This window comes from Carassius carassius, chromosome 46 (assembly GCF_963082965.1).
Source record: "Carassius carassius chromosome 46, fCarCar2.1, whole genome shotgun sequence".
In the NCBI taxonomy this organism is placed as follows: Eukaryota; Metazoa; Chordata; class Actinopteri; order Cypriniformes; family Cyprinidae; genus Carassius; species Carassius carassius.
Genome location: NC_081800.1, coordinates 23,330,013 through 23,357,835, shown reverse-complemented (window position 1 = coordinate 23,357,835; position 27,823 = coordinate 23,330,013). Strand labels below are relative to the sequence as shown.

At 36.2% G+C, this 27,823-nt stretch overlaps 1 protein-coding gene, 1 long non-coding RNA gene and 1 other non-coding gene across 3 annotated transcripts in view; 2 read left to right on the top strand and 1 right to left on the bottom strand.

The window, feature by feature from the left end:
* Window positions 1-27,823, top strand: part of LOC132129665 (uncharacterized) — a 128,113-nt gene that overhangs the window by 52,328 nt on the left and 47,962 nt on the right. The gene's annotated exons all lie outside the window — the stretch shown is intronic.
* Window positions 863-27,823, bottom strand: LOC132129272 (growth hormone-releasing hormone receptor-like). The gene is made up of 13 exons (XM_059540800.1): window positions 27,769-27,823; window positions 21,523-21,631; window positions 20,242-20,350; window positions 13,473-13,563; window positions 12,255-12,352; window positions 11,942-12,074; window positions 10,921-11,074; window positions 8,890-8,950; window positions 8,434-8,503; window positions 8,227-8,318; window positions 5,319-5,448; window positions 3,164-3,205; window positions 863-1,135 (listed from the first exon to the last, which is right to left on the bottom strand). The coding sequence occupies exons 1-13, from the start codon at window positions 27,811-27,813 to the stop codon at window positions 1,034-1,036; spliced, it is 1,236 nt and encodes a 411-aa protein (XP_059396783.1). The 5' UTR covers window positions 27,814-27,823; the 3' UTR covers window positions 863-1,033.
* On the top strand, window positions 7,455-7,525 carry trnag-gcc (transfer RNA glycine (anticodon GCC)). Its single transcript has one exon. It is a non-coding gene; the product is annotated as a tRNA-Gly (tRNA).

Here is a 27,823-nt window from a genome sequence, read left to right as displayed (position 1 = left end):
ATACACATAATATACAAAAAAAAATTCTGTCTTAATTTGCTCATCAAGTTGTTTTAAACCTGAATGAGTTTCTTTCTTCTGTTAAACAGAAAGGTTATTTTGAAGAATGTGGGTAACAAAACAGTTGCTGGTCCTGCAGTGACTTATTATTTTTTTTCGCTACTTAAGTCAATGGGGACCAGCAACTGTTTGGTTACCCGCATTCTTCAAAATATCTTCTTTTGTGTTAATCAGTGCAGGTTTGGGACAATATGAGAGTGTGTAAATAACGGCAGAATTATAATTTTTGGGTGAACTCTTCCTTTAATGACAAGCGGCAGCATGTTTAGTACTGTTAGACTGCTGTCACTTTAAGACCTGCACACATCTAATATACAGAAATGCATCTGTTTTTCTCTCAAGTGTTTACTTTGACTTACTTTGGGGTAAGTTGTCACACATGGGAACTTGACATTAAACAACCTATTACAGGCATTTCAAATGTAAACAGAAATATAGTTATTACACACAAAACAGCTTGTGAAATGAAAGATAAGGACATATAAAAACCTCTGTTTTTGCCAACAGAAAGTGTAGCTTACAAACTCTACAAAATTGCAACATATAAAACATGTAAAAACTTCCCCCGGTTACTTGAATCTCACTCAGAAATCCATGAAATCTTCCAATTAATCTTTATATTTCTCTATTATAAATAATGTACTTCCATACAGATAAATACATAAATATTAAACCTGCCATACTGCCTTTTATTGGGTAATTTTTTAAAGTTGATAATTTCTCCAAATAAATAAATATTATAATCAAATATCTGAATTTGAAGTGCAACAAATTTTGCGTTACTGTCTAAGTAACTGTTTTGAATGTGTGTAATTCACAGATATACTGCAGCCCAGTTCTGGCTCTTTAAGTCATTGATTTTCATATAAACTGAACAATACAATCTGCATTTAATAAAACGGTTTCATTCAGATGTTCATGTTTTCTGGAGGTGTTGAGGTCTGTATGGAGGCACAGGTGAGTTTTAGTGACTCTAGAATGGAGTGTCCATCTGGTTTCCTTTGGCTCCAACAGGGACGACAACGTAACTCCCCTCTTGATTTCGCATCCATCGTAAGCGTATTTCACTCTGAACCTGACAGACAAACATATATATAAATCACAAAATCCCATGAGAGACTTCAATCAAAACGAAACCTAAAAAAACCAAACCTAGTGTTCCTGTAGCTCAACTGGTAGAGCATTGCGTTTGCAAGCAAGCGCAAGGTTGGGGGTTCGATTCCCTGGGAACACATGATAGGTAAAAATTGATAGCCTGAATGCACTGTAAGTCGCTTTGGATAAAAGCTTCTGCTAAATGCATAAATTTAATTTTTAATTTAATTTAAATCTAACGTACATTCGGGGTCAAAGGGGTCATATGATGTGATTTAAAGTTTTCAAGTTACAAGCTGTTCGTGAATAGATAAGATTCCTAAAGTTGCAAACACTAAAGTCTCAAACCCAAAGAGATATTTTTCATAAAAGTTAAAGACTTGTCTACGTCCTCTTAAAACGCCTCGTTTAAACACGCTCACCAAGTGTCTACGTCACTGTGTGGGAAGAATAACATAATGCCGCCCAAATGTTCACACAAAGAAAGAAGGTGTAACTTTGATTCTAGCAGTTGCCATCGGAAAAAAAAAGGGGCGCGAGGACTGGAATTGGAATATGGTTTATTAGGACAGGACAATATTTGGCCGCAGGACAACTATTTAAAAATCTGGAATAAGAGGGTGCAAAAACATCTAAATACTGAGAAAATCACCTTTGAAGTTGTCCAAATGAATACTTAGCAATGCATATTACTAATCAAAAATTAAGTTTTGATATATTTATGGCAAATATCTTCATGGAACATGATCTTTGGCATAAAAGAAAAATTTTTTTTTTGACCCATACAATGTTTTTTTGGCTATTGCTAAAAATATACCCCAACGACTTCAGACTGGTTTTGTGGTCCAGAGTCACACATATATATGGTGCTGTTAGAGATGTAAAGAAGAAGAATGGGTGCCATCAGAATGAGAGTCCAAACAGCAGATAAAAACATAATAATCCACTAATAACCACATGACATGATTTGTTTCTTACAAACATACAGTGTTCTACTTCACGATACATTAACTGATGGACTGGAGAGGTGTGGTGTGGCGGGGGAAGCGTGGTATAGCGAAGTCTGCAACGGGAGAGCGAATGAAGAGACGAGCGGTGGTAAGTGGTTCAGGTGAGAGACAAGTAACAGCTGGATTTCGTTGCAGTGATTGGCGTGGGGAACCGGTATTTAAGCCGCACGACATCCGGAGAAGGGCGAGAGATCTGAGGACTCGGGGAAGGACGCAGCAGCAGCAGCAGCGCTGAAAGTGAATCCTTAGGGACGAGTGAACGAACGTTAACGGGAGTGTTTATGCGCATGTGGCGCGACTTTGTTTTCTGTTTTGTTTTGTTTTTAAAATAATAAAATCTTCCTCGAGCCTCAGCAAGCCGACCCCGGTCTCCTTCCTCTTTGATCACTGAACCTTGCTACATGTGGATTACTTGTGGATTATTGTGATGTTTTTATCAGCTGTTTGGGCTCCATTGACGAGCAAGTGATGCAATGCTACATTTCTCCAAATCTTTTCAAATGAAGAAACAAACTCCTCTACATCTTGGAAATAGATTTTCAGCAAGTTTTAATTTTTGGGTGAACTGTTTCTTTAATATATTGGCTGTTAAAAATGACTTTAATTAAATGCAAGACTGAAATACAATGCATTATTATTATTTATCCTTAATTGCATATTGGCCTTTAATCTTGTTATATTCCCAATTGGTTTCTTAATCAAATTAATAAAGACTGGCAAACATGTTTGTCAAGGATTTTATTGGGCCACATTTTGAGTACAAATGTTGTTTAGGCCTCTGAGAACACTGATCGTCTAAATTCAAAAACAAACCTGACTTGCAGAATCAACAGTAAACAAACCGATTTGTCCAGATTTCTGACATGCATGCATTTTTACAGTTTGCAAATGCATAAGGGCATTGCACTTAAAGAATCTAGCTTTCAACACATTATTATAAATTTTGTAGTATATTTTGTATTTTTATGATGTGAGAGGGCTTAATAATAATCACTCACCTCCTGGTTCAGGAAACAGTAGAGAACCGCCACAATAAGTCCCTTAAGAAAATCAATAAAGAGAAAGTGAAAACTGAATGAAATGTTACTCAGACCTGTAATAAACAATTCAAAAAGACTCAAAAACGTACTTTAACATTTCATGGATGTTTTAAAAATGTTTACATTTACAAAATTAGAAGTTTATCATTTTAGAATAATTCTGCACATTATAGTCAATGTCTAACACAAGAAATTCAGTTTACAAATGGTATCCACGGAACAGATTGTACTCTTCAAATTTCAAACATACAGGTTTTCATACAGCACACAAGGGTGAGTAAATAATGGCACAACAGTCATTTTCAAGAGAACTATCCCTGTACTTTCAGATCGATAAGGCATGTGTATATATATATATACATACATACATACATACACACACACACAGTAGCCTATATACTGAGAGCCCTAAAATAGATGTCTTAAGATATCAAACCTGTCACTAGAACCACTGTAGGCTTTGTAAACAGCAAATAGCAATCTGCAAACTTGAGGCATTTCTCTGCCTGTCAGTCATTTTGCACATTCAGGGTGAGCTGACATATCTGACTACTCAAGATTAATAACATAGTCCTACTTCAATGTTAGCCTTCAAATAAAGTAATTAGCTTAAAAAAACACACATCACGGACATCATATAAAACCTTTACAAGAAAGCCTTCATGTTATGTTTCTCAACCTCTTGCATGGAATTAATCTTTAAAATTAGTCACTGGCCCTTCAGGAAACTCAATTAGGGTTCTACCTAACTAAGTAATATCTCTAAAGCCCCGGTGTCCATCTTCTGTCTCAACAGATCAAAGGTGAGTATGAGGTCTGCTCTGAGGTTGTTTTGATCTGAGCTCATCTGAAGGCTGGAATACACGACATGACTTTTAAAAATCTCAACAGAACATTAGGCATCATACACTTTAGGATTTTGTAAATGGTTGAAAACGGAGAAAAACTGGTCATCATATACCAAACAACTGGGGATAGCACACCGAACACAACAAAATCTCGCAGAAACATGCGCCTTATTGTTAGTGTGTGACACATTAAAAAGAAAAAGTAATTTGCTGCTAGTTAATATGACTACATTGCTTGTGCTGCATGTTTTTAATTCAGTAAAAAGAACTGGTTTTAAAGTTTTGTGAATCAAACTACTTTTGTTGCTATGTATGTTTTTGTTTTACTAAATGGAACCATTTTTAAAGAGTCTTTTGTTTGTGAATCGGACTATACTGTTTACTATGTGTTTTTGATCCAATAAAAAGAAATGGTTGAAAAGAGTCAGTTTGTGAATCAGACTATGTTGGTTGCTTTGTATGTTTACGACTGACTAAAAGAATAATTTTAAAAGAGTTATTTGTTTGTGAATCGGACTGTACTTTTTGTGCTGCGTGTTTATGATTCAATAAAAAGAACTGGTTTAAAAGAGTCATTTATTGGTGAACCAGGCTACACTGGTCACTACAAGAGTCATTTGATAGTTATTTGGACTACCATGGTTGCACTGTATGTTATTCACTAAAAAGAACCATTTGAAAAAGTAATTTGTTAGTGAATCGGACTGTACTGTTTGTATTTTGTGTTGTTATTATGCAATAAAAAGAACTGGTTAACCACTTGAGCTGTTATTTTGATTTTTTGAGAATTAGGCATATGCAATATTGGACCCACCGGTGGGTCCCCAGAGTTGATGTGGTTAAAAGTCATTTGTCTATGAAATACACAGGTTGGTTTTTATGTTTTTGCTACGCTAAATTACGCTTAATGTTATAAGACATTTGTTTGTGAATCAGACTGTACTGTTTGTCCCGTGTGTTTCTGATTCAATAAAAAGAACAGACCAAAAATATTCATTTGTTCATGAATTGGACTATAGGCTACAGTTTGTGCGGCATGTTTTAGATTCACTAAAAAGAACCAGAATCATAAAGAGTCATTTGTTTGTAAATCATCTTCCAAGTGCTGAAAACTGCAGACTGGTTCTGATTTTTGGCAACTAAAGCGTCAACATGCCCAGACTGAAAATCTGGTCAACAATGGTGTCTTGTATTCCAGCCTTAATAAGTTTATGCGTGCTGTGTTTGTGTTTAGGTTGTGTTGTGCTGATAGTGGGCTGAATAACCTGGAAGGAGCCCAGACACAGCTCGATGCAAAGCCGCAGGCTCACGTTGAAGTAGTCTGGGAGAAAGCTGAAGACCATGTAATGAGTGCCGAAGAGAGGGATGAGGAGGAGGGTGGACTTGGTCAGTCGTCTGAGGGGAGGAGAGATAAAGTGTCATTTTAGTGTGAACTGTTCCTTTAATATTCATTTGTGTCCTCTGTATTTGCACACTGATGTGAATAATCTTGAATGAATTATAAATACTGTAATGTTGTATTTATATCTTCCAGTAATATATTTTCTTATGTTTGTATTGTTCTTCATATGTGAGCCAGATAAAAATCTGTATTAATGTAAACATTTCTGCAGTGATTATTATAATTGCTGATTTTAAAACATAAATGAAAAATGTATTATTTATAGAACCAACATTCTGGGCTTAAAGGGAAAGAAAAACATTCATCTTCTCACGCTCCAGACCTATGGTTTTCTTTCTTTGTAGAATACAGAGATTTAGTAACTTTTTCAGAGAACAAATCTGTATAAAGAACTGTTGCATAAGCTTAGTCTACAGAACTTGTACACATAAGTCTTCTGAAAGTTAACTTTGTTATCTGAAAGTTTATTCACTGATGTGTAAAGGCAAAAAAAAATTGTATTCACATTGGGTGAGCTATACCTTTAAGGTCCCTCAGTGTTAAATATATTAACATTTCACTCAATTTCACAGTTCAATGAACTCGCTGTGTTTTTTTATATATATATATTAGCACCACTGCAAATATTAACCATCAAATATTCTGACAGAAACTCTTAAAAACCCAGTTTAGTGAGTCTAGCTTTCATTCACAGGCCTGTGTTACATCTTTACATGTATGATTATGAATATAAAGACAACAGCAGCAAACATTAATTTCTGGCAAAAACGAAGAGCCTCGCTCTTCATGATAACACCATTAACAGGCCATAAAGTCATAATATCTCTCCAGATATTATGTATGAGCTGTGCCAGGCAGAAATGTACTGGAAATCATCCTTGGACACCTGGATGTAAAAACAGTAGTGAAATACTGTACATTGATTGCTATGTTACTTGGCAACAGCATACAGTTTGGCTATATGAACTGGCGGAGGATTTGTTTATTGTGATTTTTGTTTTTATTAAAACAATCGATTACAGTTCGAGTACAATTAACATCTTTCAAAAACATAAAAAAAATCATAATTCTTCAAAACTTTTGATTACCAGTGTATATAAATAAAATAAAGCTCATTCAAGCTATAATAATTCAGAAATAACTCTGCTTGAGGGTTATCTATTAAAATACCTAAAATTGCAAAGCAATCTTATTTCCAGTGGTTGTCATGATCACCAGTGCTGCTATCTGCAGGTCTCCGTGGAGGGAAGTACAGTAGAAACGCTTTAGAGGCTGAAAGAACAAATTCACTTAAGAAAATTACACTTCCATCAGCTGCAGTGGCTAACAATGATCAAGGGATCAGTGACAATCACATGTCGAGTCCACATCAATCTCCTTCAGTGGCATTCTGGGAACTCGATTCTATTTCCTGTCAGTATGCGAGGTTTGCTTCAGCTTTGCATCTTAGTTTCGCTCCATGCATTTCATTACCACATCCCTGGAGAACCAATTTTGTATAACATCCTGTCCTACTCAGATAGACTCAGTACCATAATACATTATTAAATAATCTGACCTTACAATGACTTTCATTGGTGTAAACTGATGTTGTCCAGTTGATTTAGTCATATAAATAATAAATAATAATAATAATATCACGTTAATGCAACCAGTCAGTTTTGATTTTTGCTGATTTTATTAATGTTGGTTCATTTTAACATCCAAACATATAACAGTGTTGTTAGTAAAACTCAAACTCTTAAAAAGTATTTTTGGTAATGAACTTGAAATAAAATAAAACATAAATATTAGATGAAAAACTTGTATTAGCAACAGATATGAGAGCTGTTGCCCTGCAACTAACTGAAATACGCTGTTCTAAGTTCTAAAACGACTTAAAATGAATTAAATCTAAATAGAAATATTAAATATAAAAAGGACAAAAGTACATGAAGGAATTCAAATTAAAACTGAAAAAAAAATCTAATTCAAAATATCAATAAACCCTATAATTGGAGCATTGGTGGTTCAGTGGTAGAATTCTCACCTGCCACGTGGGAGACCCGGGTCCGATTCCCGGCCAATGCAGCACCTTCTCTCTTTAGGGAAGTCGTGGCCTAATGGTTAGAGAGTCGGACTCCCAATCGAAAGGTTGTGAGTTCGAGTCCCGGGGCTGGCAGGAATTGTGGGTGGGGGGAGTGCATGTACAGTTCTCTCTCCACCTTCAATACAATGACTTAGGTGCCCTTGAGCAAGGCATCGAACCCCCAACTGCTCCCAGGGCGCTGCAGCATAAATGGCTGCCCACTGCTCCGGGTGTGTGCTCACAGTGTGTGTGTGTGTGTGTGTTCACTGCTCTGTGTGTGTGCATTTTCGGATGGGTTAAATGCAGAGCACAAATTCTGAGTATGGGTCACCATACTTGGCTGAATGTCACTTCACTTCACTTCACTCACTTCACTTAATTGTATACACGGCTACAGTATAATATTTAAGGAATATATTAAAATTAGCTCATGCATTATAAACTGGAATTAACTAACAATGGACAATAAACTAGCATCACCTTTCAGTTAATAATACCTATGCATTTAATACTAAAGTTGATGCATTGAACCTAGTAATTTGTTAGGCTCCCATCACTTGAGCCACGCTATCCCACAATCCTCCACGCAGACCTGCTGCTCAGCTCCCATAGAGAATGAATTGAAAACACCCACTCATGCAGTTTCTGTCCCGTTTTTGATATCCCTGCTCATGGGTGTGTGGTGTTGCCTTGATTTCTGTACCTGTACTGAGCCGAATTGTTGAACTGGATCAAGCGAGGGTTAAGTTTCTGCACCAGAATCCTGATGATGTTCACAAAGAGAAAGAAGTTCACCTGGTTGGGAAGGTAAACAGGAAAATATGAGCTGAAAAGAGCTCATGAGCTTTATATATATATATATATATATATATATATATATATATATATATATATATGAGCTTTATCTCACCCCTATGGACACTACAATGGGACCCTTGATGATCCACCAATAAGGAGAATCTTCATTTATGTCCCAACACCTGAGAAAAAAAAGAGGCCTGGATAAGAGGCTGATTCAAATCCATAGTTTTTCTTCTCTCACACAATCCACTAAAAGACTGTGTCCAACTGTGGATCTAAAGAGAAATAAAATCACTCAACTGCTCTCAAAGATCATGTGACCAGGTAGAAGGTCAATCAAGTCATTCTACTGTACTACTGTATAGAGCTGAAATGATAACAAAGCCTCTCTGACTCTGACTCTGTTCTGGGTCATTAGCCCCAAGTCTTGTAGCAGACTAGCTGCCGACTGAAAACATCCAAGGCGAAGAGACTGAATCTCGCTTGGCTTTAAGAACTTGTTCAAATCCATAACCCTAGTATTAGCAAGCACCTCTAAGTAAGGTAAAGAAAAACGTGCAATTACTCTGTGTCCTCAAAATATAGTCTAGAGCAGATCCAGAGGATGATGCAGACCAGGGGAAAACCTGCAAGAAAAGACACGAGACAGACAAAAAGATTGAATAACATAATAATAAAAAAGCACAGATAATAAACCTAGAAGCTATTACTTTAAATGATGATCATGATAATGACACTGCGTGTAGAATAAGTCAGACTTTATTCAGTGATATGCAGACAGAAGCACATTAAAAAAATCAGAGCTATGCTGCATGAAACATAAAGTGCCTTTTAGTTCAATTACCAAAATTTGGCAAAATTCTAAATTAATAACTTAATTATGAAAATAAGCTTAAATGTTTATGGAAATTATCCAGCATTTAGACAGTGTTCATTAAGTATTAAACATTTGCACAAGGAATCATCGATTTTCATGTACTTACTAAAAAAAATATCTTACATATATGCATGAAATGCAGTTTGTAACCTCTTTAACTTTCCAAAATGTGATACAAAAGTATGTGAAGCAGGGAAAAGATGTAACACTTGATTTAATCCTCCAGGTATTGACTAGAAGTATTATACACCAAAATGTATCTCAGATTAAAACTAAAAATAGTTCTTTAGAGTAACATGCGCTGATCACTGACAATAAAACTGTTCACAATAAAACTGGGAACAGGTATGAGAACAAGAACTGTGATTTGCACATGTACCGTGCATCTCTGTATTGAGCATCGACAAGTTCGAGAGGAGAGAGAGAGATATAACTGGAAACTGAGAAACAGAAGGATCCTGCTGTATTTCACTGATTGGAGCGACTGAGACTGTAATAGCTGCTAACATCAGAAAAATAATAGGTTTCAAAAATACACATCATAATGTACAGTCAGTAATGTAATGGTTATTATTGCAAAAATAAAACCCTAGACTGATTGTGATTCACATACATTACTCTTTACATACATATACTTCCATTCCAATTATTAGTGTGGTTAAGATGTTTTAATGTTTTATGCTTTTATGCTCATTAAGGACGCATTTATTTAAACAAAAAATTAAAAAATTAAGTAAAACAGTAATATTGTGAAAAATTACTACAATTTAAAATAACTGTTTTCTATTTGAATCTATTTTAAAATGTAATTTATTTCTGTGATCAATGCTCTATTTTCTGCATCATTACAGTCTTCAGTGTCACATGATCCTTCAGAAGTCATTCTGATATGCTGATTTGCTGCTCAACAAACATTTATTATTATTGTTGAAAACAGTTGTGCTGCTTAATATTTTTGTGGAAACCATGATACTTTTTTTCAGGATTCTTTGATGAAAAGAACAGCATTTATTTGAAACTGAATTATTTTTAACATTATAAATGACTTTATTGTCACTTGTAATAAATTTTATGGATTCTTGTTGAATAAAAGCATTCAATCATTATTATTATCAATGTTGAAGACAGTTTTGTGTATATATATATATATATATATATATATATATATATACCATTTGATTATCCTGACACTGCAACACTCACTCAACCAATAATATAATTTTGGTGTGGGACTGTGTGTAAATTTGACCAATGGCAGATGGGATGTGTTGGGGATGGGATGTGTTATTACTTTTGCTATTTCATTTGGTCTTTGGTCTCAATTTTTGGTCACACTGCAACTATAACTATAATGACACAGAAGAACGATACTGTTGCCATTTTTTCCAGCTGATAAACAATAAATACACTGACAGCCAATCAGAATCCATCCTGCTTTAAAAGAGCTTGAGCATTTAAAGTGACAGACAAAACTGCAATGCGCTTACAATAAACAAAATATTATATTCATTGTTATAGCTATCATTCTTGGTGTGAAGAGACCTTTAGTTACAAAAATAATACCAGGACAACAAACTAAGTTTAATTTTTTCCCCTTTTCTTCCTTTAATAACTCACATAGTCTACACTAGTAGATGAACCTCATTTGTGATGGCCAGAGTAAAGTGTGTGGGAGAGGACAGGGCCGGGTGGCTGTAGGGACAGATATGAGCGTCTCACCCCAGCCCAGAAGAGCGAAACTCCAGAGACAGCGGCGGCTGCGCGGGAAGGCCGAGACCAGCAGAAAGTTCAGATACACGGCTTCAACCAGCAACCAGAAGAAATTAGTCATGACGCAATAATGACAAAATACCACTGACACCTTACAGGCCACCTGCAGAGAGAGAGAGAGAGAGAGAGAGATGCTGAGAATGATAAACAGGGCATGACGGCAAAAAAAGAAGAAGAGATAAACAGATGGAGAAAGCCGAAACTCAGCAGGAAATAAAGGAAGGTGAAAAATAAATGCAGCTAGAAGTTATCGAGGATCTTTCCATAAACAGGGCACAAAATAGAGTCTAATAAACTCTTAATACATTTTAAATTACGTTTTTCTTTTCTTTTTTTAAATAAAAAGGTGATTTTTCAAACCTTTTTATATATTAAGGTCTGTATTAAGATTTATATTTCCAATAAAAGCTGTTCTTTTACTTTCTATTCATCAAAGAATTCTGAAAAAAAAAAATGTATCATGGTTTTCACAAACATATTAAGCAGCACAACTGTTTTCAACATTGATAATAATCAGAAATGTTTCTTAAGGAACAGATCATATGAGAATGATTTCTGAAGGATCGTGTGACAATGAAGACTGGAGGAATGATGCTGAAAATACATCTTTGATCACAGGAATAAATTATGTTTTAATATAGATTCAGATAGAAAACAGTTATTTTAAATTGTAGTAATTTTTCAAAATTTAAGGTTTTACTTAATTTTTTGTTTAAATAAATGCATCCCTAATGAGCATAAAAGCGTCAAACATTAAAACAGTTATTTAAATTGTAATAATATTTCACAATATTAACGTTTTTACTGTATTTTTGATCAAATAAATGCTGGTTACACAATATCAGGCAATATCACATACATCCTTCATGGAGAAAGCAATCCCATAATGCATTGAGTCACAAGTCAGTCATGTTTTGTACAGTTCTCTTCAGAGGAAAGGCTGTGAGGACTGTGGTGTTGATGGACTCACTGTAGAGAGCGTGCAGTGATCTGTGTCGTCACTGGAGAACAGCGTAGCATCTTTGATAAACACAGCCATCGATTTCAGGATGAAGGTGAAAAACAGCTGCATGTGGATGTAGTTTCGAGCACAGTGTAATCGCCTACAGAATACAAACAACAGGTCACTTCTTTCATTTTAAAGAACACAATTCTTTACCAACGTTTGAAAATTATTTAAAGATATATATTTTTACAATAACTTTCTGGTTACATGAGTGGATTCTGTATTTAGGTTTGGATTTTTCTATTTTGTCCATCAATAAGAACTCATTGTAAAGTACCTGAAGAGCATCAGTATTGCCATGGCAACAGAGAGCGACAGCAGTGATGCTCCATAACCAACAGTATAGATCAGCTTCACAGTGGCAAAATATGACTCCTGAGGGACAAACAAGCAGAAATCAATTACATCTGAGACCATGTTCAGGACACAGAGTCTGTTTAAATACAAGAAACATTTCTCTGAAATAAAGGGGTAAATCAGTGAATCAATAGATCCATCATTATTTGATCCAATGATGAATGAATGAATAATCATTTGAATCAAACAGACATAATTAGGAAAGCCTAAAGCCAGTTTATACAGATTTTTTTAAAACTTACTTTTAAAACTTTAAAACTAATACAATTTAAATATATATTTTTTTCAAAAATGTTAGTAAAAGTTTACAAATTTGAGTTTACTATTGTCTTTTTAGAGCAGCTTTTTGCTTTTTTTTTTAATTACTTTAAAGTTGCGTTGAAACAATCTGTATTGTAGAAAGTGTTTTATAACTAAAGGTGACTTGAACTGACACAAATACATATATATATATATATATATATATATATATATATATATATATATACACACACATATATATATATATATATATATATATATATATATATATATACATACAGTATATATATATATATATTATTAAACATTAAATATAAAAAAATAACTAAATGAATGTAACTAGATTAAAATGAAGTCAATTAAATTATTTGGTAATTTTATTTACAATTGATGTATTCATTTATTTCTATATTAACTACATGTGCTTATTTCATCATAAAATGAAAAACTATAAGCCAACTATAAACTATAAGTGAGAATTATGGCAGACAGACATTGTGAAAGCCTAAAGCCTGTTTATAAAAAAGAAAAGAAAAAAGAAAAAATCTGCAAAAAATTATGCAAAGAAATTAATAATATTACGATAAAAGTGTATATATAAATGTATAATATAAAGTGTAGTACAAGTAATATTGAGTTAAATAAATGTTACTAGATTTAAATTCAGTCACTAAAATTTAGTAATTCTTATTACTATTATGAAATATCTATTCATTTAGTAATTACTTTACAATTAATGTATTGATATATTTGTAAATTAACTACATTTATTAGAACATAAAATTAAAATCCACAGCCAGATCATTTGGTTTGAGTTCATAATCAGATTCTTGACTGTGTCTTTACAAATGAGTATGAATTTCAGAGCATGTCTGACCTCTGGGATTTCGTCCTCAACACTGCAGGCCTCATGGTAAGGAGGGAACGGATGTGACCAGCCGCCAGCCGTGCAGTTACGACTCACTATAAATGGAGTAATCAATGAAAGGTCAAAAGGTCAATGACAATAATGCAAGGCAGTCTCTGCAAGCTTGTCAAAAAAACAACAACTTTTAAATATGCTAATACGGTCACCAGCACTTTCAGATTAAATGAATAAACACAAGTTGACATTTCATGTGGTTTGTATTGACTTTTTCTCTAGAGAATGAGCTGCAATGCATAAAATTAGCTTGTGCTAAAGTTGAATGTGAAATGAAGCCTGTTTCCTTTTCTACACTAGACAGAGATACAAGGATGGAGTGCAGATTTCATTTGAGAGCTTTCAGATGTGAATGCAGTGTTGGTTGGTCGGGCTTAGACCAGGTTTACTTTGTTATACTGCTGGATCTGTGGAGACTTTAAAAAGTTACAGCAAATATAAAAGCCTTTTTTGGCCAAACTTACAAAGTCTTGATATTGAGGCAGTGCATTTTACCATTTGAGGTTTCAATTAATATTCTCAGTGTGTACAGTTAAAGCCCACAGACTGAAGCCAACATGGTTTGCTTGCAGAAGCTGTTAATGTGGAAATACATGTATGGAGTAGGGTTAAGAAAAATCTCTCTCTATTCAGTAGATCAGGGGCGCAACTATCCAGTGTTAGAGGGGTATGCAGCAAAACATTTTGGCCCCCCCGCCACTTCTAAATAAATAATTGTGCCGGACATCATCATGTATGTGTTACTGATTACTCGGGAAACTGAGGAGTAACAGAATGAAGATGTTTATAATACACAGACACAAGCAGAGGAGCATGTAGTGATGAATTCCAATGAGGATGGATCCGTGAAGGTAGGGTGAAGACTTCTTGGAGGGACGGTGAGCCACACACACGCACACTTGGGGAACTGGGTTTTCGGAGAGAATCGCTGGAGAAAGTAGAAGAGGAGTTAGTCCTTACAGTAAGCATACAGGAATGATCTTGTCGCGAACGTGACCAGACAATGTTTGAGTGCGTGTGTGTGGCTTTTATGGTGCTGCGGTGATAGGCTGGTGATGAGGATCAGGTGGATGTGATTTAGAACTCCGGTGAGGGTATGCGTTGTGATTGTGTGGAGGTGGAACCTGGCGTTTTGTAACAGTACCCCCCTCCCCACTGCCCGCTCCTGAGGGCCGGGGACCCAGACGACGTGGTGGGCGTCCTCTTCCCCTGGGAGCTGGTCGGTTGGGATGATTGGAGTGGAAGGTATCAAGTAAGGTGGGATCCAGGATGTCGTTGCGTGGGACCCAGGAACGCTCCTCTGGACCGTAAGCTTCCCAGTCCACTAGGTTCTCCAGCTGCCCACCTCGCCGCCGGGAGTCCAGGATGTCCTTGACTGTGTAGGCCGCGCCGTCATCTAGGAGAGGATGGGGGCTTCGGCTTCGCCAAGTTCTGTGGAGTGAGAGACAGAAGCATGGTGAGGTTTAAGGAGTGACACATGGAATGTGGGGTGAATCCGGTACTCATGGGGAAGCTGGAGTTTGTAAGTGACCGGATTGATCTGCTGGGTGATGGTGAATGGGCCAATAATGGTCAGTAATGAAGTCCACCCCTAGGTGTGACCACAGGTGATTAGGAACAGGCAGAGGATGTAGCTTGCCAGATGGTAGATGGCGAGGACTTTTGGACATGGCGCAGCTGGTACATCCACTCACGTACCTCCTGACATCCAAGGCCATGTTGGGCCACCAGAAGCGTTCCCTTAGCAGCGAGAGGGTTTCATTGACCCCCGGGTGACCAGTGCCAAGTAACGTATGAGTGGAGTGGATGAGTGGGGTGCGCCGTGTCCTGGAGATGTATAGGTGTCCCGGTGGGCAACCCAGCGGGGTGTTGGTAGGAGGCTCGGCTGGAGGAAGAGTGCCAGAAGACCAAGTAATCAGAGATACAATGATATTTTTTGGGAGGATGGTTTCTGGAGTTTCAGATTTCTCTTCGAGAGCGTAGCATCTGGATAGGGCATCGAGCCTTTACGTTTTTCACCCCTGGTCGGTACGAGATGGTGAATTGGAAGCGGCTGAAGAATAACGCCCAGCGGGCCTGTCTGGGATTGAGTCTCTTGGCTACTCGAAGGTATTCTAGGTTCTTATGGTCAGTGAGGACTTGAAATGGGTGTTTGGCTCCCTCTAGCCTATGCCTCCATTTCCTCTAGAGCTAGTTTGATGGCTATCAATTCCCGAATTTCCAATGTCGTAGTTTACCTCTGCCGGGTTGAGTTTCTGGGAGAAGAAGGCGCATGGATGGAGGCGGCTGGGATTCCCCTGCTGCTGGGATAGGACTGCTCCCCCTCCGGTGGTTGAGGCGTCCACTTCCACCACGAAGGGCCGATCGGGATTAGGATGGACCAGGAGTGGGGCGGTCGTAAAGGCCTGTTTAAGGGTTTGGAAGGCTTCTGTGGCGGTTGGAGTCCAGGAGAGAGACTTAAGTTTCTGGCAGAGGAGATTGGTAAGAGGACTGGTGATGGTACTGAAGTTGCGTATAAACCGTCTATAGAAATTGGCGAAGCCAGGGACGGTGAGCCACACATGCATACTTGGGGAACTGGGTTTTCGGAGAGAATCGCTGGAAAGAGTAGAAGAGGAGTTAGTCCTTATAGTAAGCATACAGGAATGATCTTGTCGCGAACGTGACTGGACAATGTTTGAGTGCGTGTGTGTGGCTTTTATGGTGCTGCGGTGATAGGCTGGTGATGAGGATCAGGTGGATGTGATTTAGAACTCCGGTGAGGGTGTGCGTTGTGATTGTGTGGAGGTGAAACCTGGCGTGTTTGTAACAGTACCCAGCAAACATTTGGACGTCTTTTGACCATTGAAAAGACGTCCGTCCGACACGTCCCGTCATGGTTGAAAAATAGTTCCAAAATGAAAGTTGAACCGATGTCTTTGACATCTTCTGGACGTGAACTGCACGTCTTTTCTGCATGTCTCCTGGACGTCTAAATGCGTCGTCTTCTGGACGTCCAAATGCGTCGATTTCTGGACGTCGTCGTTTAAAGGTTTAAATGCATTGCTGCATAGTTTAAGTGTATGTATATATATATAAGCCTGCATATAAAATAATCACACACCCACTGTTTAACATCGTGAAAGGCAATCAATTGTGTCTTGAGGTTTAACACATCTTGACAAAAGTTCTAGATCGGTCCAGTCAGACCTGAACGTCCATAAAACATCTTAATCAAGTGTACATCACAAACAATAACATATTATTTGTGGACATATGCAAAAAAGAAGCATGTTCTGATTTAGCACATTTTATTGTTTTTGAACAGTTTAGCATCTGTTAACCAAACTAAAATACCAATTACAAAATACTGAATTATTATATAAAGGGATGGTTAACCCAAAAATGAAAATTCTGTCATTTACTCACCCTCATGTTTCAAACCTGTATACCTTTCTATGTTCTAACAATATTGTTTTCATCTTGGCTTTACTGGGTCAATGACAAATAAGAATCTTCAAGATGTTTAAAATCTATTTAAAAAAATAGTTTTTCAATGTAATCTTTGTATCCATTTTGGATTTCTGAAATAAGTTTACAGACCTACCATTTTCGTCAGAAATATGATTTAATGAGGGTCATCACTGAATAAAAAGTGCTGAAATACTCAATCTTGAAGTCCATTATTATTGTCAAAAATTTCTATTTTCGCAGAATTTGTTTATTAATGTATTTATTAATTGCATGTATTTTTAAATACTTTAATCATATAAATAATATTAAGAATATTATATTTGAACGTGGCATAACCACCTTGCAGGAGCCATTGTTGTCATGTGACAAGAAAATCATAAAACATAGAAGACCCTCATCATAAAATATGTTTGAAATCATTGCTATTTATAAAATCAAAGTAGCGTAAATGATGTTAAACTGTATAGAACCGACATGAATTCAAATATTACATTTCTGAGAATGCGTTCACGTGTTTTCGACTAAAATGTTAAAAGATGGTTTCTTTTTATCATGTCTTTATTAATCTTGTCATTGACTTACACAGTTGTCTTATAAACACAAAGATATTTGGAAGAATATTTGTAACCAAGCAGATCTCACAATCCATTAACTGCCATTGTAGGAAAAATTATTATGATCGTAACATGACGGTGAGAAAATTATTACCATTTTCATTTTTGGGTGAACTATCCCTTAAACACATTACAGTTGTTTGGCTAATTTCTTGTAACCTCCACCATCAGCTCTTCCTGGAGCGAGCTTCAGGTGTTCTGCCATCGCTGCATCAGTCTCAGAGACTCTACCTCTTCACAGCAGCTGAGGGAAGAGAATATATTTATTTTTAAAATAAATAAAATAAAAAATTTGAGATAAATGACATGCACTTATTTTCAAAATATCTTTATGGTCTACAGCTAAAAATAAATAAATAAAAAACCTTGGAACAAGATGAATGAATCATGAATGAAACATTAGAAAAAGGTAATCAACATGCATTAGATTTTATTTTTATTGTATAAAAGATGTTGTGTTTTAATGTGTTGCCGTTGAGAAACACTCTTAACTGGGTGTGTAACTGTGAGAAAGTGAACAGGACATTTCTGATAAGACAGGAGGGCTGTGATGTCCCCTGAATAATTAATTAAAGCGTACCAATAAAAATTACATCAATATAAGTAACTTTTAGCCTACTAACGTTAGCGAATTTTAGCCATACTCAGTGAATTTCAGTTGACAACGTGGGCATCATTTCTCTCGGTTCCTTCGTGTCAAACAAGTAAAACTCAAGCACGTTAATCAAATAATACAAAATGTACTTACCCAACAGTAGATTTTATATAATATATATCGATACATCTCCCTCCTCGAGTCCTCTTCGAGTCCTCTCCTCATGGTTGCCTGCTGAATGTCCCGGAACCGGAAGACCGCGAGATCTCGCGAGATAATCTATCCTATCGCGGGATTTTGTAATATCTTTTTTTTTTTTTACTTTTCTTTTTTTTTATTTAACAAAATCCACAGGGGATACAGAATCAAGCACAAAAAATAAAAAAAATAATACAATACACTCAGAGTAAAGCAAGGCAGTAGATAAGGGATAGTCTACTAAAAAAATAAATAAATTCATAGACATTACAAATACAAAAGATGAATAAAGTTTTGTGATTATAATTTATTTAAACAAGATAAAGTAAATATATTTACTTCGTATAAAAAAAATTGTTTTCCTGCTAGTCTTGCTTGGAGTCTTTTCACAACCATGACGAGACGTGTAAAAGACGTCAGTGGACGTCTATTCACAACCTCTTTAAAACCTCTTAAAAACTACTTGGTGCACTTAAATTAATTATTGCAGTATTAATCAAGGTGTAAGCACAGCTTTTGCATATTCCACAAGGATTTCATAGAGGGTCAAGATGGACGTGTAAAGCACGTGTAAAAGACGTCAAATAGTGACGTCCTCTCACAACCGATTTACAACACGGGTAAATATTGAACTACACGCAGCTAAAAGTCAAAGTAACAATCATACATGCAACCCCATAGAACTATAGACATGTACAAACATATCTGAATGCATTTTTAGGAAATGTTCTGTGTTACACATTTTATACCGATTTATGCCATCCTACCGCGACTATTTTTGGCCGGCCAATGTGTTTTGCACTTTTTGCAATAGATAGAAACATTTCTATTTCTGAAATCCAAACAGTCAATATCCAAATGTCTGATCCAGACATTTCAAGGTATTTCTATATAAACAATTTGCCAATGATGTGTCTGTTCTGCTATTTTACTACGAAAGTTTTAATTTAGCCAAACAGCATCACATAATGACCACAACATTCCTTTTGATCATTTTCAACAAATAAAAATGGCCCATTAAATTAAAGTTAATTTATTAAGAACATGTACAAATTTCTCTAGTTAGCATCTCGAATAAAAAAATAAATAAATTAAATTTAATTTAAGTTTTAATTTAATGCTGTATAATTAAAAACAAGCATGAATAAGGCATAATTATTATTTTATTTTTTTATTATCAAATAATACTGTTATATGAATTGTTACATCTCAAGTGTTACAATTCAATGTTTTAATGTAATTCTATATAATAATGTGCATGGATAATTCACATTGGAAAAAAATATTATATTGGTTATTAATAATCCAATGTTTTAGTTCAGAATCAATATTTTAATTAAACAAATATTGCTGTGTGAATTGTTATCTGAAATGTTGGTTATTAATATAATAACAACATGCATGGATACTCCATGTTTGTTTTTATTTAGCATTTTAATGAATCAAATTAAATTGGTAAAATGAATCAACTTCTTTGCTCTTAGATTGTTATTAATACAATCCAATGTTTTAATTTATTCATAATTAAATCTATACAAGATACGTACACACACACACACACACACAAAATAAAATATATATTTTTTTTTTTACCAAACAATGTAATATGAATTATTATATCTCAGTGTTCGTTATTAATGAAATATTAATGTGCATGAATACTTTGTATGAAAAATACTTATATAATCCTGGTACATCAGTTTCTTTTTAATTCAATCGTATTTCTCTATGAATTTCAATTTAAATTCAGATTACAACGATGCATCCTGTTTGCCACTTTTACCTAATTCACATTTATGTCCTGAACTTTTAAATTCAGTTTTGAATCATGCACAAGTGTGTTGCGCTGTGGTGGTGTGTCGTACCCGTGTTGTTCTTGATGACAGAGAAAACAGCAGGACAGGGCGAGTGGATCGTCTCACCCACTGCAGCCCTGGGCCAACACACTACTGAATCCCATACTGGCAGACAACCTTCACAACACACACACACGAAGAGCATGTGTTTATACAGTAAATACCCATGCACTCAAGCACCATCTGACAGGCTATCTGTGGCATGTAACAGCTTGTATTTGCTATATAAATGTCCAGTTTGTCGTGTTGGATTGGCACAAGTACATCTGTGCATGCGAATGCCCTGCAAAGCCGCTGCCAAACATGACTTCACTTCTGGGATTCACTGGGAAACACAAACGCAAGGCGCTGCATTTCAATGAGTCTAAACTCTGTCTCTGAATGTCACCACTGACAGCTTATAAATGCTATGCAGATGTGATTTATTTTAAATGACATCTCAAGTGTTTGTGACCTGTTTTCATGTCATTTAAAATAAAGTCGAAAAGTTGACAGGAGAAATTACTGATGATGTTATGGTTTAAAATATTTATTTTAGAAATAATACAGAAATTAAAAACATATAGTAAATTCTTTTACAGTAGCTGAATTTACAGTTTGGGGTCAGCTTTTGAAAGATTTTATACTTTTATTCATCAAGAATTTGTTAAATTGATTAAACATTTTTTTTTATAATTTATAAAAAAAGACATTTATAATGTTACGATATATTTCTGTTTCAAATAAATGTTGTTCTTTTGAACTTTCTATTCATCAAAGAATCATGAAAAACAATATAGTTTCCACAAAAACATTAATCAGCACAATTATTATGATTATATCAGAAATATTTATTGAGCAGCAAATCAGTATATAATGATTTCTGAATGATCATATGACACTGAAGACTGGAGGAATGATGTTGAAAATTCAGTTTATATGCATTTTAAAATATATTCAAATAGAAAACTGTTCATTTAAAATGTAATGATATTTTTCAATATTTTAGTACATTTTTGATCAAATAAATGCAGCCTTGGTGAGCACATTTAAACACATTAAAAAATTCTAATGACCCCAAATTCTTTTATAGTCATATAATAATCCTGGATAAATCTGAGAAATGTTTGAGTTTATATTGAGATCTCTGACTTCTGATTGCAGGACACGGTTTCTGAGGAGAAAAATCTGAGAAGCATTATGCCTTAACAAAAGTCTCCATTTGCTCTCAATTGAAACTCAGCGCTCTTTAGCATGCTTCTCACATCCTATGTTTAAAAATCTCTTTAGGAGAGTCGGTTTATTTCTACCTGAGGAGCTGCTGAGGTTCCCAAGATCTGTGATCTCTGTGAGACACCGCTGTTCATCTCTTGCCAACTGAAAGATATACTCACACTCAGGATGCAAACTGGACAACACCTGCCAAGAGAGAAAATGAAATGTGTGAGTGAGTGGTGCATAAAAATGCAAGTCTACCTTATAAGACAACACTTAAAGATCCATCTTTAGACACTCAGGCTAAAAAAAAACGGAAAAAAAAAACATTACAATCAATTTCATTTGCAATCCTGACCCACTTTCCAAACAGAGAGAGGATTTGCTAAAAAAGGTTGGTATTAACAGCACAGAAAAACATGAATTCTGACTGCATTAGCAGAAAGGTGAAATTTCTTCTTTTCAATCAATCTTCAATTTAATAAATACACCATTACATTTCAAATGATTGCTTCCTCTCTTAAGGCTGTTAATGAAGTAGCCCTTGTCAAAAACAATTTCAGCATACGTAGTGTATGCACAAACACACGCATATATGCATGCATTAATTATGTACATGCAATCACAGCGCTGATTCAGAGCTTTTGAAAGCAATCACAATCAACAATCAACAGCAATTTAACAAATATAGATTTTCAAAGGCCTTTCATAAACTATTAAACCCCCAATGTGGTAAACATGTGGTACCAATAGTTCATAATATTCAATAAATCATTTATAGTAAAGTTTCTGAAATGGAAAGATAACTGTTTTTTGTTTTTACTCAATTTACTAAAAATGTACACACAAAAATCTTTCTTAATAAATGTATTAATAATTTTATAGCCTACAGTACAGACCAAAAGTTTGGACACCTTCTCATTCAAAGAGTTTTCTTTATTTTCATGACTATGAAAATTGTAGATTCACACTGAAGGCATCAAAACTATGAATTAACACATGTAGAATTATATATGGAATTATATACATAACAAAAAAGTGTGAAACAACTGAAAATATGTCATATTGTAGGTTCTTCAAAGTAGCCACCTTTTGCTTTGATTACTGCTTTGCACACTCTTGGCATTCTCTTGATGAGCTTCAAGAGGTAGTCACCTGAAATGGTCTTCCAACAGTCTTGAAGGAGTTCCCCGAGAGATGCTTAGCACTTGTTGGCCCTTTTGCCTTCTGTATGCGGTCCAGCTCACCCCTAAACCATCTCGATTGGGTTCAGGTCCGGTGACTGTGGAGGCCAGGTCATCTGGCGCAGCACCCATCACTCTCCTTCTTGGTCAAATAGCCCTTGATACCTTCAGTGTGACTCTACAATTTTCATAGTCATGAAAATAAAGAAAACTCTTTGAATGAGAAGGTGTGTCCAAACTTTTGGTGAAAGGGATAATGCACGGCTAGCTGTGCATTAAACATTTATTATGAATGGCGTGGAGGCCAAGAACTCTGGTTCTTTGATGAATAGAAAGTTCAAAAATTTATTTGAAACAAAAATATTTTGTAACTTGTTTTTTTCTGTCACTTTTGATCAATTTAATAAATTCTTGTTGCATAAAAGTATTATTTTTTCAAAATTCTTTACTAAATCTTTCAAAAACCAACACCGGACTTAAACAGCAGTTTTCACATCAATAGTAAGCCAATGACAAAAAATTCCCAACCATTTGCCGAGAATAACTCCCATTTAACATTTACTTTGATACAAGTTCTTGCCAATAAAACTCTGAAAAGTTAAAAATATATATTATTTTACACATGAGAAGGTAAAAGCTCATCACTATGCTCTTCACTGGCCGCCCGATGAGGCTGGTTGTACATGCTATAGTCTGTCTTTAAAGGTAAATCATCTCCAAAGCGGTCACGTCTCTGCTACAGGGGGAGCTTTCATTGAAGGAACAACACAGGTCAGCAGCAGGGTATTGTTCATTAAAAGATTTCTTCAAAAGCACTGAGCCGTTCGACACCATAAACAAGTCTACAGAGAAGGCAGTCGTCTGTGAGGTGCTATACTCGCATACAGTATCTCATCTTAATCATCTCATATGTACTGGTTTTTCTCTACGTTTATCTCTCTTCATCTCCTTCTTTTTAATCCTCAAACCTTAGAGACGCAGTAGACTGATATTATCACTTGCCATTTTCAGTCTCTTAAGAAAAAATTTAATAAAAATAAAAGCACAGCTGGAAAACAGAAGCGGAGGGAAAACTAGAAAAACTATTCAATCAAACAATACTAAATAACGAGAAAGTGGAGTGTTTTTAGAAAAATTTGGCTCCGACACATTACAAGCGGGGCTTTTATAGACAACTAAAACATCCTGATCAGACATAAAGCTGAAATAAATTATAATATATATATTTATATTTATATAAAATATTAGAGAAAATGCTATATAGAGTAGCAATGTATTATTTTGTATACATATTAGAATTTTTTTTTTTTTTTTACTTTTTTTATTGAGTAGATTTAAAAAAATTTGACACCAGGTAACAAATGTATAGTTAACAAAAAACATTACAAAGTGGGACCAAAATGGCATCTGTACCCAATTCCCTTCCCACCCCACCCTTGAACAGACCCAACACAGGCCCATAAACGAGGACAAACATACAGATGCATGCATACCAACAAACATTCAGCAGTATAGACACACACACACACACACACACACACACACACACACACAAAAGGAAAAAGGAAATAAATATTAGTACTTGATTAGGTCAGTAAAAAGTAAAATTAAATTGAAAATAAATTAGAAAAAAAAAAAAGTAGGGATTCAAACCTCCAAATCAGGGGATAGGTTGAGGGAATCAACCAGCCCCAGGAAAGGGTTCCATGTTCCCAAAAATTTTGAGGTAGCGCCTTTCAGAGAGGATCTGAGCTTCTCCAACCTCAGATTGTCAAGCACTTCTTTTATTCAACGATCATGTGTGGGGGGGGGCTTCCAATTGAGCAAAATTAGCCTCCGAGCTAGCAATGATGTAAATGCCAGGGCCCTTTCCAGTGCAACAGGGAGGTCAGCGTCTGGGGAGATGCCAAAAATGGCTGATAAAGGGTTGGGTGAGATAGTGTGTTCGTAAGCTCTACTCAAGGTGTCAAAAAAGTTCATCCAAAAATTTGTCAGCTTAGGGCAGGACCCGAACATATGCGTATGATTGGCAGGGGACTGGTTACACCTGTTACAGGCATCAATGACATTAAGGTATATTTTAGAAAATTTTGCATTTGTGTAGTGAACTCGTGCGCATATGGAAGAAGAGTGAACCATAGCCATAGCATGGCCCCACTGTTCATCCGGAATAGCCATGTTCAAGTCACCCTCCCACACGGCTTTTGAAAGGGTACCAGGGTGTGCAGAGGTCGATCCTAATGACTCGTACAACACAGAAATGCATTTTCTACGATTGGGGTCTGTCGCCAAGAGGGAGTCAGTCAGTGTTTCGGGGGTACGATTTGGGAAGTGGGGAAATGTTTTCTTTACAAAGTCACTAATCTGAAAAATGCGGTAGAGGTCTGAATTTGGCAAATTATGAAGAGAAGAGAGCTCTGTGAAGGATGCAAATATACCATCCTTGTACAGGTCCTTAACACAAATAATACCATTACTATGACAGGCCCTGAATGCTAAATCTGACCTTGAGGGGGTAAAGACATGATTTTGGAGCAGTGGTGTCAAGATGGAGGGACCCTGTAAGCCTAAGCACTTCCTAATCTGACTCCAGACCTTGAGCGAGAGGCATACAATTGGACATGGGCCTACAGTTCCTAAAGGCAAAGGGAGTTGGGAGCATAGGACAGACCGCAACGGGAGGCGTGTGCTTGATCGCTCCAAATGTACCCAGGCAGGAGGTGAGGCGTCCTCACTACGAGGGAGAGTGGTAGGACCGCCCATCGTTCAAAATCACTTGCATTTTTTGCGACCAGTGGTAAGAAATTTTTGTGAAACAAGTCAGATACGGCCGTTGTAATATGAACTCCCAAGTAGCTAAATCCGTCGTTACTCCATTTAAATCCTGATAACGAGCGTGGGAGCTGCTTAGCCAAAGAGTTTATTGCCAAGAGCTCACTTTTATGGTAGTTGAGCTTGTAGCCGGAGTACGTACCGAACCGATCCAAAACATTCAAAATGACAGGGAGTGAGGTGACAGGGTTAGAGATATACAGGTGCAGGTCATCCGCGTATAATGAAACTTTATGGGTTACGCCAAATTGCGTGATGCCCTTGAAGCCTTCTTCCGCATGGAGCCAAATGGCCAGAGGTTCTATAGCTATGGCGAATATGAGTGGAGACAGGAGAAAACCCTTTCTGGTGCCTCTCTGAAGTGAGAAAGGAGGTGATAACATGCCATTAGTTTGAACCGATGCTGTCAGGGATGAGTATAATAATCTAACCCATAGAATGAAATTCTCACCTAGACCGGACCTATCCATTGCCTCGTACAGGTATCCCCACTCGAACCCTGTCAAATGCCTTTTCGGCATCAAGGGATACCACGATTTCCTGGATATCATTATTTGATGAGTGAATGATGTCGAGTATTCGTCTAGTGATATGAAAAGATTGCCGGCCCAGCATAAACCCTGTCTGATCTAGTGAAATAATGGAGGGCATTAATCGTTGAAGACGGAGTGCAAGAACCTTTGCAAGAATTTTGAGGTCTACATTGAGGAGTGAGATCGGCCTCATATTAGAAATTTTTGAAATATTTATAGACTAAATGGAAATTAGAAAATTTGCCTTGGCTACTAACTGAAATGTGTTTAACTTGAAGCACCAAAATTATTAATAGTTTTTTATTTTTTTAAGTAATGTTAATACAATTTGAAAGGAAAATAATGTCATGACCCACAATGCAATATCTTCCTTAAACTAGGATTCTTAATCTGTATGCAGAATAGGTGTTCTTATTATTTAAGAGAAATTTGACTGTGACATTTGTTTGTAAGTTTAGTATCATGCTGTTTAAATTGATGGAATCTATTGACTGGATATAAGCATGAGCATGAAATCAATCAAACCTCTGTCTGAGATCTTCCTCATAAAAGCTGACAGTGTAAGCAGTAATTGAATCACTGCTGTCTCTGTGTCATGATTCTGGACTGTTCTGTGTCAGGTTTGCCCCTGTTTCTGTTCCTGTGTTCCCTATCGGATCATGTTCCTGTCCTTGTTTAGTTAATTAGTCATGCTGTGCACCTATGTTTGGTAATCCTCCTGTGTTTATAAGTCCTAGTCTGTGCAGTCTGTCTCTATCGGGTCTAACAGTGATGTACAACAAATTCCACAACCATTCATTTGCAGATTGGCTTCAATATAAGCCATTTATAGACTAATGAGAATTATAATGCAATGACCTCTAATGACCAATGTCCAATGACCCCTTTAACGGTGGTAAAGCAAATTCTAAATAAACTGTAGTCTTCTTGAACATGGGCGCGGCAATAAGATAATTTGTTAATGTAATAAAAATTGATATTAGCTTACCTCGCCCTTTTTTACCGTTAAAAATTAAGCATTGCACTGAAATGTTATGTTCAGTTTTTATAAATAGTTAAGCCCCGCCTTCTTTGATTTGATTGGTCATTGGCATTGACAATGTTAGACCGCTTTTATGTGTATATATATATATATATATATATATATATATATATATAATGTACAATGATAACGGGATACCAATTTACTAAATGAGCTTCATTGCAGAGATTCCTTTAATCCACACAATAATGAATTATTATTAAGAAAGTCCGCTGAAAACCCCGCCCTCCAAGGATAGGTATTATAGACAACATGCTCACAGAAAATGATTGACAGACAAAGAGCCTTTTGATTGTCGAGGTAGGCTATTAATTGTGTCAAACAGCGCATGCCTCTCTCTCTCTCTCTCTCTCTCTCTCTCTCTCTCTCTCTCTCTCTCTCTCTCTCTCTCTCTCTCTCTCTCTTTTTCTTTTATTTTTTTTTCTCTCTCGCTGTTTGCAGTGATATAAAAATCGCCGACTCCACCTTTATTAAAGCAGCGCATCGACAGGATATTCCATCATATTCAGGATATCGACATCATATTCTCAATGAGCCAAAATAATGTTTAGTAAAACAATACAAAGTTAAACTAATAAAAAAGATATGAAACACAACGCTCAGTCATTCTAAGCGCGTGGGATAATTTTATTAGCTTGCCAGACCACAAAAACCGTTCAAAAGTCTGTAGTTACAAAGATGCTTCTTACACAAATGTGACACGCTATTATTTTCAGTGGTGACTCAGTAAATCAGGTTGTGCATACTCACAGTTGTAAGAGATGTCAACCACAGGATCCCGCGACACGAGCGCATGTCTCCAGCC

What these genes read in the sequence shown, in the direction of transcription:
- LOC132129272 (XM_059540800.1), bottom strand. Translation starts at nt 27,813, where the DNA reads ATGCGCTCGTGTCGCGGGATCCTGTGGTTGACATCTCTTACAACT. An exon ending in TTTCGCTCTTCTGGGCTGGG is followed by an intron (nt 8,951 to 10,920) that starts GTGAGACGCTCA and finishes CTTTTCTTGCAG; the next exon opens with GTTTTCCCCTGGTCTGCATC. An exon ending in CCATTGTAGTGTCCATAGGG is followed by an intron (nt 8,319 to 8,433) that starts GTGAGATAAAGC and finishes CTTCCCAACCAG; the next exon opens with GTGAACTTCTTTCTCTTTGT.